Raw genomic sequence first — 13,741 nt, forward strand, 5'->3', positions numbered from 1 at the left:
CGCCAAACCGCTGCGCCACCCAGGGATGCCCCCGCGTGTGGGTTTTATGTAGCCAACGTTAACTTGCAGGCGTACCTGTATTGTGTTCTCAAATGTGTTGGTTACTCACATTTTCTTTTGTGTTCTCTTACCTCTTTAATGGTCATGTATACTACTATTTTTCAGATTTTAAAGACACACAATGTATATAAATATGTAACTGAAACGAAAACATCATGAAACAATACTTTTACTATATTGTAAAATATAGTGTATTGCAGTACACTCATATTGTCTCTTATTAAAAAAGAATGCTGACCCACTAAATTATTTTGTAGTCTGTTAATGGGGTTTAATCTGCGACTTTAAAAACATTTAGATGTTTTTATTACTCTAGCCCAAGCTGTTATTACCCATTTTTCCCTCTTTACAAAAGCATTTCCTATCATTATACAATTCTGCTTTAATTTATACATCTTAAAAACTCCCTTGTCCCCACACTCATGTCCACTTATTGCTCCATTTCTGCTTCCTCTCACAACAAAACCGCTTGGAAGTGTTGTTTATCCCCTCAGTCTCAATCATTCTGTTGGGCTTTCATCCTCACTTGCTCGTAGCCAAAAGGCCGAAAAGCCATAAGCTTTCATCCTCACTAGTCTACAGAAATGGATTTTTGTGATTACCTGAGCCCTCTGACTTGTCAAATTCAAAGGTTGATTTTCTGGCCTCAATGTTCTTGATCTCAGCAACAGTTGATACAGAAACTCGGGTGTCAACTCTGCTTAAAACAAAAAACTCTAGAAGGTCTTTTGGCTTTGTGACATGCTGTCTGCATTTTCCTCTATGTCAAGGACTATTTCTCAGTCTCCTTTCCTGGTTGGCCCCTCCTCTCCTCCCTTGCTTGGCTTCTAAATGTTGAGGTGTCCTAGGGCTCAGTCTTGTTCTCTCTCATCATCCATCCAATTGCTTAGTCCAAAAATCTAGCTCTCCTTCCTCATCTCTAAATCCAGTCCATCAGCCAGTCCTGTCATTTCCACCTTCAATATATTTTGTGTGCAGCTATTTTTCATTATCTCCATTGCTAACTCTGTAGTCTGTCATGTCTGGTCCAAATTAAGCAGTAGCCTTTGGCTTCCACTCTGGTCCTCCCTCCATTCTGTTTCCAGTCAGCAGCTGGAATGATCTTAAAATATTAATTGGATAACTCACCCCCTGTATAAAACCCTTCATTGGCTTTCTGTTCTACTAAAAGGAAATCCACATTACTTACTTGGACCTACATGATTCTGTATAACCTCATCTACTCACCAACCCTCTCTCATGTTACAATTCCCACCTCCCAAACACTGGCAGTCAAGTAGTTTCTGTAATCTTCCAAGGTCTTCAGGACCTTTGCATTGCTGTTCCCTCTGCCTGGTATACTTTTCTCAATCCTGCTCCCTCTTTATCTTTTTGATAGCTCAGGTTGAGTGTTGCTTTTCCTTTTCAGTCAGTCCAAAAAGAGTCCTCCTCTTATCTCTTAGTATAATTTATTTTTCCTTTGAATAATTAAAGTTGTAATAACAGATGTATATTTACTTGTTTAGTGCCTTGTCTCCCTCATGAGAAAGTTCCATGAAGGCAAGGACTGCTGTCTTTTCACCTACTATTTAGCACTGCATTTGGCACACATTAGGTATTCACCAGAGGGTTGTTGAAATAATATAACAATACTTCATTAATTTAACAAATTAATTAAAAATTAATATAATTGAATTGGCTAGTTTACTAATTGCTGGGCATGTAGATTTTCTGATTTTCCTAAGTAATATGATTTGAATCAAGAGCGTTTTCTTCTGTAACAACCTGTCCATTCTTCCAAGGAGTTGGTGACTTATTAAAGAGGGACGCCTGGGTGGCTCAGTGGTTGAGCATCTGCCTTTGGCTCAGGGCATGATCCCAGGGTCCTGGGATCGAGTCCCACATTGGGCTTCCTGCATGGAGCCTGCTTCTCTTCTGCCTATGTCTCTGCCTCTCTGTGTCTCTTGTGAATAAATAAATAAAATCTTTTTTAAAAAATCAAGAATTTTGCTGCTAGCAATTTATGGGAAAGTGAGCTTTCTTTAGGAATGTCATTTGAGAGTGGAAGGACCCCTGGAATGGAAAGGTCTGGAGGCCTAACTTCTAGTTCCTTACTGGCCTCCAAAATGAGATGTGATCCTTGGCAGTGTGGTCCTTAGGATCTTCAGCAGAACCCTGTTTCTCTGAGAGGACAAACAATGCTCTTTCAGGCATTCCTAGGACCTGGGAGGAGGAAGCATGAAAGGAAAACTTCTTTTGAGTTTTTACTACTTTTTTTCTTCAGTCACTGAGTAAATACCTGTTGAGTGAATAATACATATACAAATATACTAGAAATTTTTTAAATGTGAGGAATATTTATACTTCATTTCATTAAGTGATAGAATTTTAAAAAATAAAAACTTTTTGACTGACATTTGGAAATTTTCCTCAGGCAAAAAAGGATACAAGATATAGGAAAATTAGGTATTTGTTTACATATAAGGTATTTGCTATTTGGCTAACTTTGTCTAATGTCTTAGGATTATTTATATACCTGGAAAGCTTTCATTCACTCTTTTCTTTTAAAATTTTTTATTTATTTATTTTAGAGAGATTATGTGCATATGCAAGCAGTGGGGAAGGGTTGAAAGAGGAGAGAATCTCCAGCATACTCCATGCTGAACTCGGAGCCTGGCATGGAGTTCAGTCCCAGGACTTTGAGATCATGACCTGAGCTGAAACCAGGAGTCAGGTGCTTAACTGACTGGGCCCCCCATGCACCCCTGTGTTTTACTCTTTTATTTATTTTTAAGATTTTATTTATTCATGAGAGAAGCAGGCTCCCTGCGGGGAGCCTGATGCAGGACTCGATCCCAGGACCCTGGGATCACACCCTGAACCAAAGGCGGATGCTCAACCACTGAGCCACCCAGGCATCCCTGCTCTTTTATTCTTGAACTTAAGATACATAATTAGGGAGAACGGATTATTTATGTTCTGTATCATCTTATTGAAATCTTGTCAGAATTTCCTTCATTTTACAGCGAGAAATACTAGGATTTAGGGATCCCTGGGTGGCGCAGCGGTTTAGCGCCTGCCTTTGGCCCAGGGCGCGATCCTGGAGACCCGGGATCGAGTCCCACGTCGGGCTCCCGGTGCATGGAGCCTGCTTCTCCCTCTGCCTGTGTCTCTGCCTCTCTCTCTCTCTCTCTGTGTGTGTGTGTGTGACTATCATAAATAAATAAAAATTAAAAAAAAAAAAAAGAAATACTAGGATTTAAAGTTAGCTAATAGGTCCTATAAACAGTTGGGTAACAGGACTGGAGAGAGGATACTTGTTTGCTAGCTCCTAGGAGAATGCTACAGATTATGTTTATTGACTTTGAAATATGCCCAGTTTTCTTTATTAGTTTTGCGGAACATGACTTGAATCAATAATATAAGTTGAACGTAGAATTTGAGCAGTTCTGTTCGTCATTGCACACGTAAGCTAATTGTGTTGCAATTAAAAGGTGCTGTTTGCATGTGTATATGTGTTTCTAAAGAAAATCAGCCAGTAGATCATTTTGTTCTGTTTATTCAGAATTCAGTTTTCCAAAGTAGTTGTTTACATCCATTAAATTGACTCAGCAAGTTAAGCAAATTTACAGGTTGTATTTCAAATAGCAAGTCAACTTCAGTCAATTCATTACTTAAGGAAATTAAGTGACTGTCTACGTGTAAATATAGATTTAAACATCTTTTTTTTAAGATTTTATTTATTCATGAGAGAGAGAGAGAGGCAGAGAGGCACAGGCACAGGCAGAGGGAGAAGCAGGCTCCATGCAGGGAACCCGACGTGGGACTCGATCCCAGGTCTCCAGGATCATGCCCTGGGCCGAAGGTGGCACTAAACCGCTGAGCCACCGGGGCTGCCCAAGATTTAAACATCTTTAAACATCACTTGGAATATTTGCTTTAAACACCTGTAATTGGGCATCCCTGGGTGGCGCAGCGGTTTAGTGCCACCTTCGGCCCAGGGCATGATCCTGGAGACCTGGGATCGAGTCCCACGTCGGGTTCCCTGCATGGAGCCTGCTTCTCCCTCTGCCTGTGTCTCTGCCTCTCTGTCTCTCTCTCTCTGTGTGACTATCCTAAATTAAAAAAAGCAAAAACAACAACAACAAAAAAAACCCTGTAATTAAAATCGGTACTATTCTGAGTCCTATAGGAGAATATGAAGATCTGTGTAGGTAGACAGTTTGTAGAAGTTTAAATGCTTGTGAATGTGTTACATGACACCGAAATGCAAACTATATATAGAGCAGACAATTCCTGCTCAGTAGGAACAACAGCTTATAAATATGTAATTGACAGATTATATTCATGCTAAAGAAAAACACTGAAGGAAATTGTACTTTATGTCCTCAATTATAAGTTATTCAGATGTCTTATTTTAACCTTATGGAATTCTTTAGTTTTACATTTCCAGTTTTCTCAACTTTTTATTTTTATTTATTTATTTATTTTTTTAAGATTTATTTTTATTCATTTATGATAGACATAGAGAGAGAGGCAGAGACACAGGCAGAGGGAGAAGCAGGCTCCATGCCAGGAACCCGACGCGGAACTCGATCCTGGGACTCCAGGATCACGCCCTGGGCCAAAGGCAGGCGTGAAACTGCTGAGCCACCCAGGGAATCCCCTTTCTCAACTTTTTATTTTTTATTTTTATTTTTTTAAAGATTTTATTTATTTACTCATAGAGACAGAGAGAGATCAACTTTTTAACTTGAAAAATTACAAACCTTTAGAACAGCTGCAAAAAGAGCACAAGTACCTTTATACCCTCTAGAGTCACCATTTGTTAACATTTTGATATGCTTGCCTCATCTTAAACATGTATACATCCTCTCTCCGTACACTATTGAATCATTTCATTTCAGAGTTGTAGATACCATGTCATTTTACCTAGTCTTAAAAATATATTCTATTTAACTGCAATACCATTGTCACACCGAGAGAATTTAGCAATGAGGTACCAATATTATTAAAATACAAAATTTCTCCAATTGAAGTGTCATTTTTGCTAGATTGTTTTTAACCACTGATTCAGGATCCAGCCAAGAATCATACATTTTTAGTCCTACAACTTTTATTGTCATAGTTCTTTATCTCCTTTACTCAGATTCCTAGCCTGTTTTTTGACATTGACATTGTTACAAATGACATTGATAGTTGAAGAATCTAAACTTTGATTTGTCTGGTTATATCCTCCTGGCTAGATTCAAATTAGACATTCTTTAATAGGATTGCTCTAAGGGATGTGTCTTACTGCATCACATCATCATCAGTGCTGTTAAATGAGATCACTTGATTAAGTTGATGCCTGTGCAATCTTACCATATCCTATTCCCAGCAACCTGCCACTTAGTGGTGGCTTTAGTAGGATAAAAGCTGTCTTAAAAATGTTTCTCCATATGCACAGTTCATTTAGAAACTGAAATGAGCATAGTTCATTTCATAAAAGGTAGATCTTATTTCTATTGATATTTTATTAAATAAAGGAAAGTCTGGCATATTTTGGCACTTATTCCATTAGTATTTACTGAGTAAAAAAAAAGCAACAACAACAACAAAAAACTATCCAATAAAAGAATAAACCAGCTTCTGCCAGCCAGAATCTGCAAGATGTGATACTTGTTTAAGCATCCATTGTTCTCCTGGACCCAAAACACAGGTTCAGTAAACCCAAAGTGTTTCACCTTTGTATATTGCTTCTAGTAAAGATAGATGATGCTCTTTGGATTCTTGCATTAACAATATTGGCTTGGGCAGTGGGGCAATAACTTGGAATAGCCAAGGACAAATTTTCCCAAGGCATAGGACATGACAGAGGAGAGGCCATGATCTGGAAATGAAGTTGTAACAATGGCACCTGGGATGGATCCCTTAGCTTTGAGGAAAAATAACATTTGTATTATTTTTCCAGTCTGCTCAGGGAAGGGATCTCTTAGTTACATTGTATTTTAGGGCACACAGGGAGTTTTAACTCAATTTTAAGCAAAGATAGGAAGAAGCCTTGTGGACTGACTTCCTAATTAAGTAGGCAAAGATGACATGTGGTTTGATTTGTCCTTTTCAATTTTAAATGAACCATATCATATACACTAATTATACTAATTATGCATTGTCCTTCCTGTGTTAGCTTCCTTTTAAATATGATGTTCCCTGACCTGTATGCAATTGTGGTTATTTGGGCAAAGCAACACTTGTGAAATCCTAGCTATTTGTTGAATGTCTAATAGCATTTGGTAAGCTTCACATGTTGATTTGATTAGAGTGCTGACATCACTGTGCTGCAGACCAAAGGCCTAGGTCAGATCCTTGTGTTAACCACTTGCTTTTTTTGCTTTATTGATTGCTTAGGGAAGTCACCCATCTATTTGGCCCATATTTTTGAAATTTTGTGTCAGCATCTTCATCATATAGTCCTGCTCCTGGTTTAGGAACATACAGTAGTCTTACTACACATTGTGTCAAGTCCAGAGTGCTTCCTAAATTTTTGGAAATCTGCATTATTCAGTGAGGTGGTATCTTTAATGAATAATGACCTCCTCCATTGAGGTAGATCTTAATAAGTACCAAGAACAATGCTACACTTAAAATTTGTTGTCTCGTTTCATCCTCATAACAGCTTTATGAGGTAGGAAGAAGTTATGGTAATAACACAGATAGTAATAATAAGTGCTGTTTATTGAGTACTTACTGTGTTCTAGTACTTTACATCTTTTAGTTTAATCCTGTAAATATGGGACGCCTGGGTGGCTCAGTGGTTGAGTGTCTGCCTTCGGTTCAGAGCATGATCCTGGGACCCCGGGATCGAGTTCCACATTGGGCTCCTTGCATGGAGTCTGCTTCTCCTTCTGCCTATGTCTCTGCCTCTCTGTGTGTGTCTTTCATGAATAAATAAATAAAATCTTTTTTAAAAATCCTGTAAGTAATCTTAGATCTTACTTTGTCATTTTATGGATGAGGAAATTTAAGAGCAGAAAGGCTAAGTAACTTGCCTAAATTCACAGAACGCTAATGTTTGGTGGAGCTGGGTTGAGAATCCAGGCTACATGTTTGGTGCTGTTTTATCCCCATTTTTTGTTTTGAATGGAGAAGCTTAGGGGGGCTTAATAAACTCACCAGGACTCCTGTACCTTATAAGTGGCAGAGCTAGAATATGAACCCAGATTTGTCTGATTTCATAACTGTACTCTTAATTATCACACTATACTGCTCTATTAAAAATACTTATGTAGTATTGTAGAGGGGCTTGATTATACTTTAATACAAGTCACATTGCTATGCTCACTCATACATGAAAGATGACATTTTTGCCTTGATTGCAGGGGTACCACGTTTTGACTACTGCTTGACATGTGAACTTTATCTGTTGAATTGATATAGAAGATGAACACCTTTGTGGATATCTAGTAGGATTCCTGATGTTGCTGGAATTCCCTGTTGTGGTGTTAATGATCCCATTTCTGGTGATTTAGCAGGATGACTTGCCTGCCCAAGATGTTAATAACTGATGGGAGGCAGATAGTACTGGGGCAAGGACATGGCTGTGGGATAAGACTGCACTGTTTCTCCAGTTAATTCTAGCACCCTTGCTGTTTAGTAACACCCCTTCCTTACCCTCTGGTTTTGCCCCATGTTCTTCCTGTAAGTAACTTCTCCCAGATGACTGACCTGACTTCTGCCTATCTAGACTAAGGATGAGTATATAGTATTTTGTTCACCTACTTAGTAATGAATGTGTGATATACTATGGCTGTGAAGAGGGAAGGCTGCTCTGAAATTGTCTGTTGCCAGCTAAACAAATAGGACTTAGGACATTTCTCAGTTTTAGGTTGTAGTCCCTAAATTCCTGAACTTGGTTTTTTGTTTTGTTTTGTTTTGTTTTTTAAGATTTTACTTATTCATGAGAGACACAGAGAGAGGCAGATACTTAGGCAGAGGGAGAAGCAGGCTCCATGCAGGGAGCCCGATGTGGGACTCAATTCTGGGACTCCAGGATCATGCCCTGGGCTGAAGGCAGGCACTTAACCCCTAAGCCACCCAGATGTCCCTTGTTTACTGAATCTTGATATGGGAAGTATTTTACAGATATTTAATTTCAACAAAGGAATGGGAGCCCAGACTGATGAATATTTCCTTTATTTTGCAGAAAGGATGCCAATTCTGCGCTGCTCAGTAACTATGAGGTAAATAGCTTTGAAGTAAACTATTGGATATTCCTCTCTGATAGTTTGCCCTTTGCTTCTGAAGATTATTGAATTAATTTTAGTTAAAATGACTGAATTCATTGGATTTTCCACTTTAAAATAGGACAGATGACACCATCTGGTGGACTTTGGAATTATAAGCTTGGTAAATTATACATAGTAATTCAGGAAAGCTGGGAAGACTTTAGTTTATAGTAGGCAATCTTCCCCAAATCCTAGGTATTTTAGATCTTCATTTGATAATCCTTCATGGGATAGAAACATGTGTTTTGGAACTGTTTCTTTCTTTTTTTTTTTTTAATTTTTTTAAGATTTATTTATTTATTCATGAGAGAGAGAGAGAGAGAGAGAGAGGCAGAGACACAGAGGGAGAAGCCGGCTCCTTGCAGGGAACCTGATATGGGACTCGATCCTGGGACGGGGATCACTCCCCGAGCCAAAGGCAGATGCTCAGCCACTGAGCCAACCAGATGTCCCTCTTGTTTCTGATCTTATGGAAAAGCTTTCAGCTTTTCACTGTTCAGTATGATGTTAGCTGAGGACTTATCATATATGGCCTTTACACATTGAGGTATGTTCCCTCTAAACCCAGTTTGTTGAGAGTTTTTATCATAAATGGGTGTTGAATTTTGGAAAATTCTTTGTCTGCCTCTATTGAGATGATCATATTTTAGGAAGATTTACTTTCAAATACTCAATATATGGGATGACTGGGTTGCTCAGTGGTTGAGCATCTGCCTTTGGCTCAGGGAGTGATCTTGGCATCCTGGGATCAAGTCCTGCATTGGGCTCCCCATGGGGAGCCTGCTTCTCCCTCTGCCTATGTCTCTGTGTGTCTCATGAATAAATAAATAAAATCTTAAAAAAAAAAAAAAACCCTCAATATATGTTTGAGATCAGGGGAGATATATTGATAAGGAAACATTTGAAACATTTTCAGTAAACTAATGGATTTGGATTATTCAACTTAGATAAAAGAATTTTTAAAATGTCAGCTGCATCTCAGACTAATATTTGCTCTAATGCAAGAGTAAGGGAGAGGGTTTGTGAAAGAAAAGAGGTACTGTACTAGTTATCCTTCAAAATCATTGACCTTGAAAAAGATTTATCAAATTTATTCATAAAAATATTTTATTACTTCCTTAGGTGTTCCAGTTACTGACTGATCTGAAAGAGCAAAGGAAAGAAAGTGGAAAAAACAAACATAGTTCTGGGCAACAGAACTTGAATACTATCACCTATGAAGTAAGCCTATGCTACTGGAGAGGCTACCCAACTACCACTGAGGTTGGCTTATTCTGCAGATGACTAGCCACCAAATCATGACTACCTCTTACTTGATTTGAGTGGTTTTACTGTAACCCAGTTTTTATTCTGTTTATACAAGTGGAGGGAGTTTATCCAATGGTGAGGGTTAGCTAATGTTAAAGTTAGAAGGAATAGTCAAAAGACTGCCCTGGATTCTAACACTTTTCCCTTCTCTTAGTTTTCCCTGATGTTACCGTCTCCCATAAACATGGCACAATTATCAAAACTAAGAAAATTACAGAAAGAGTTTATTCAGATTTTCTCAGTTTCTATGCCCTTTTTCTGTTCAAGGGTACTGTGTTTTATTCAGTTACCATGGCTGGCTCCTTATTATCCTCTTATCTCTAGCAGGTCTTTAGGCTTTTCTCATCTTCCATGCATTACCTTGACACTTCTGAAGAGTAATAGTCAAGTATTTTGTAGAATGTCCCTCAGTTTTGGTTGTTTTGTTTTGTTTTATTTTGTTTTGTTTTGTTTTGTTTTAATGTTTTCTCATGACCAGACTGAAGTTAGGCTTTTGGGAAGGAATGCTACAGAAAGGATGTGTCCTTGTCATTGTGTAGTACAGGGTACATGATATCAGTGTCTTCTTACTGATGCTGTTCACTCTGATTACTTGCTTAAGGTGGTATCTGGCCTCTCTGCTGTAAAGTTACTGGTTTTCCACTTCCACTTTGTATTAGTTAGAAAGGAATTGTCAAGTCCAGTGCATTCAAAGGAGAAGGGATTAGGCTTCATCTCCTAAAGGAAGGATATCAAAAAATCTGAGGACTTTTTAAAAAATTTTTATTTATTCATGAGAGAGGCAGAGACAAAGGCAGAGGGAGAAGCAAGCTCCCTGCAGGGAGCCTGATGCAGAACTCAATCCCAAGACCCCAGGATCACGACCTGTGCCAAAGGCAGACATTCAACCACACTGAGCCACCCGGGTACCCCTGAGGACATATATTAAAACTATCACCCAAAAATCAATCAATCAGTCCATCACAGTAATTTTTTTTCTTTTTTTTTTTTTTTCATCACAGTAATTAATAGATATTTTGGGGAAGATGCTTTGAGGCTATGCATAATATATTCTACTTAAAGCTTTTGCCCATTAATTTTAGGATTCATTAGTGTGTCTTTCCTGCAGTGATTATTACTGTGGTTCAGTTGCCTAAGATTGATTTATTTCCTTCATTCCTTCCACATTCTTCTGTAAGAAAACACTTGATCCTTCTCATCCTTTTATTTATTTACTTATATCCATATGGACTTGTGACTATTCTTTGGGTTCCCTGTCTTTTAAAAAATTGTCTGAAATATAACACAATTGTCAGCTTGAGTGTTTTTTTTTTTTTAAGATCAAAAAAGCTTGCTTTTTTTTTTTTTTTTTTTTAAGATTTTATTTATTATTCATGAGAGACACACAGAGAGAGAGAGGCAGGGACATAGGCAGAGGGAGAAACAGGCTCCATGCAGAGAGCCTGATGTGGGGCTCAGTTCCATGACCCTGAGATCATGGCCTGAGCTGAAATCAAGAGTCAGATGCTCAACTGACTGAGCCACCCAGACACCCCTTTATAGATTTTGAAATAAAATTTTAGAATACTAAGTTATAGCCATTGTCTTCCCTTTTTCTCATTCAAGTTTTGTTTATCTTATGCTTGTTTTTTCTTTTTTTTTGTGGGGGGGTAGACATTAAAATATATATCAAAAACACCATGCAGGCACCAGACTCCTGAGATTGTCAGAGAATTTCTCACAGCAATGAAAAGCCACAAGTTGACCAAGTAAGTAAAAATTATTTTTTTAATTTTTAATTTAAATTCAGTTTAGTTAATGTACAGTGTATTATTAGTTTCAGGGGCAGAATTCAGTGATTCATCAGTTGCATATAACACCCAGTGCTCATTACATCATGTGCTCTCCTTAATGCCCATCACCCAGTCACCCCATCTCCCTACCCACCTTCCCTCCAATCAATCACCATTTGTTTTCTAGAGTTAAGAGTCTGTTACCATCTGCTTCCCCCTCTGTTTTTATCTTTATTTTTCCTTCCCTTGCCCTTATGTTCATCTGTTTTGTTTCTTAAATTCCACACAAGAGTGAAATCCTATGATTTATGTCACTTAGCATTAGCATAATACCCTCTAGTTCCATCCATGTCATTGCACATGGCAAGATTTCATTCCTTTTGATGGCTGAGTAATACTCCTGTGTGTGTGTGTGTGTGTGTGTGTGTGTGTGTGTGTGTACACAGATCTTTATCCATTCATCTGTCAGTGGACATCTGGGCTCTTTCCATATTTTGGCTATCATGGACTGCTATAAACGGGGTGAATGTGCCCCTTTAAATCACTGTAGTAAAAATTATTTTTAGTCAGAAAAATATGTGACACATAATGAAAATGACACTATATGAAAACCATCCTCAGCAGTGGTATGTTTCTATTTAGTTGAATTTTGAATTATAATTGACACAGTGCTCTTTTAAAGTAGGATCATGGTATCGTGGACAAGAGAACTGAGACTCAGACATGAGGATCCTCCTAGAGCCAGAAACAGAATTTAATGGGATTTTTCTTTTTTTAAGATTTTATTTATTTATTCATGAGAGACACACAGAGAGAGAGAGGCAGAGACATAGAGAGAGAAGCAGGCTCCTCGCAGAGAGCCGGATGTGGGACACAATCCCTGGACCCGGGATCATGCCCTGCTGAAGCAGACACTCAACTGCTGAGCCACCCAGGCATTCCTAATGGGATTTTTAAATCTCAAAATCTCTTTGTTTGTTTGTTTGTTTTTTTGAGTCCTAGTTCTCTGACCTACCCCATAACCATTTACAGCATGAGTGCCAAATTAGCTGAAAATTGGGTTCACAAACTAAAGTGTTTTTATAAAGTTGGCTAGTTAAGTCATTTGACATTTGTGTTTACTTGGGGCAAAAATGTCTTGATAATACTGTTTTCTCTTTTAGAGCTTGATTACTTTTCCTAGTGACTTTCTTGAAAAAGTTAAGATTGTAGGAATTAAAAACATCATTAAGAATTAGAGGGACACCTGGGTGGCTCAGTCAGTTAAGTTTCTGCCTTTGGTTCAGGTCATAATCCCAGGGTCCTGGCATCGAGCCCCACTGAGCAGGGAGTCTGCTTTTCCCTCTGCCCTTCCCCCTGCTTGTGTGCTCTCTGTCTCTGTCAAATAAATAAATAAAATCTTAAAAAAAAAAAAAAAGAATTAGATTAAGAGTTTACATAAGAACAGCACTGGCTCTCTTTTAGAATTAATACCAGAAAAAAAATAGAATTAATACCAGAGCTGATAAATCCCAAAAGCTTCAGTCATTCATTCAGGATAATTAATAATTTTCTTTTGAAGGAAACATTGGTGTTATTTCAGGCACAGAACTGATACACTATGAGTAAACTAAGTGTACTTCTCTTGCCTCTCTTGTCCAGATGAACTCTGAAGGCAAACATCTTTCAAATGTGTGTTTACATATGTGTGTGTGTGTGTGTGTGTGTGTGTGTATATACACACACTTTATATTTTTTACTTGTAAATTTTATCATCTTAACCACTTTTTAAGTGTACAATTCATTAGTGTTAAATATATTCACATGCTGTACAACTAATACCCAGAAGTTTTTAATCTGGCAAAACTGAAACTAGCAATTAAACCAATCCCATTTCCCCCTCACGCCAGCCCCTGACAGCCACCATTCTATTTTCTGTTTGTATGAATTTGACTACTCAATCTCCTGATTGGTGACATCACAACCTGAGCCAAAATTAAGAGTCAGATGCTTGGAACTCCTGGGTGGCTGCCTTTGGCTCAGGGTGTGATCCCGCAGTCCCAGGATCAGGTCCCACATCCGGCTCCCTGCATGGAGCCTGCTTCTCCCTCTGCCTGTTTCTCTGCCTCTCTCCGTATGTGTGTCTCTCATGAATAAATAAATAAAATCTTTATTTTATTTTATTTTTTTTTTAAAGATTTTATTTATTTATTCATCAGAGATACACAGAGCAAGAGAGAGAGGCGGAGACACAGGCAGAGGGAGAGGGAGAAGCAGGCTCCATGCACCGGGAGCCCGACGTGGGACTCGATCCCGGGTCTCCAGGATTTGCCCTGGGCCAAAGGCAGGCGCCAAACCGCTGCGCCACCCAGGGAT

General features: G+C 38.5%; 1 protein-coding gene across 8 annotated transcripts in view; it reads left to right on the plus strand.

Annotated features, from left to right (window-relative positions):
- Positions 1-13,741, plus strand: part of LOC121488081 (CGRP receptor component) — a 67,778-nt gene that overhangs the window by 3,759 nt on the left and 50,278 nt on the right. For 4 of the 8 annotated variants that reach the window (XM_041750351.1, XM_041750356.1, XM_041750354.1 and 1 more), the window contains exons 2-4: positions 8,225-8,261; positions 9,429-9,569; positions 11,268-11,362. The exons of 1 other annotated variant lie outside the window; for it this stretch is intronic. In XM_041750351.1, the coding sequence (XP_041606285.1) occupies positions 8,225-8,261; positions 9,429-9,569; positions 11,268-11,362 (273 nt within the window). Of the gene's footprint in view, positions 1-8,224; positions 8,262-9,428; positions 9,570-11,267; positions 11,363-13,741 lie in introns of those variants that run through there. 3 more of the 8 variants (XM_041750352.1, XM_041750355.1, XM_041750358.1) reach the window with 2 other exon arrangements.

Source organism: Vulpes lagopus, chromosome 3 (genome assembly GCF_018345385.1).
Source record: "Vulpes lagopus strain Blue_001 chromosome 3, ASM1834538v1, whole genome shotgun sequence".
NCBI lineage: Eukaryota > Metazoa > Chordata > Mammalia > Carnivora > Canidae > Vulpes > Vulpes lagopus.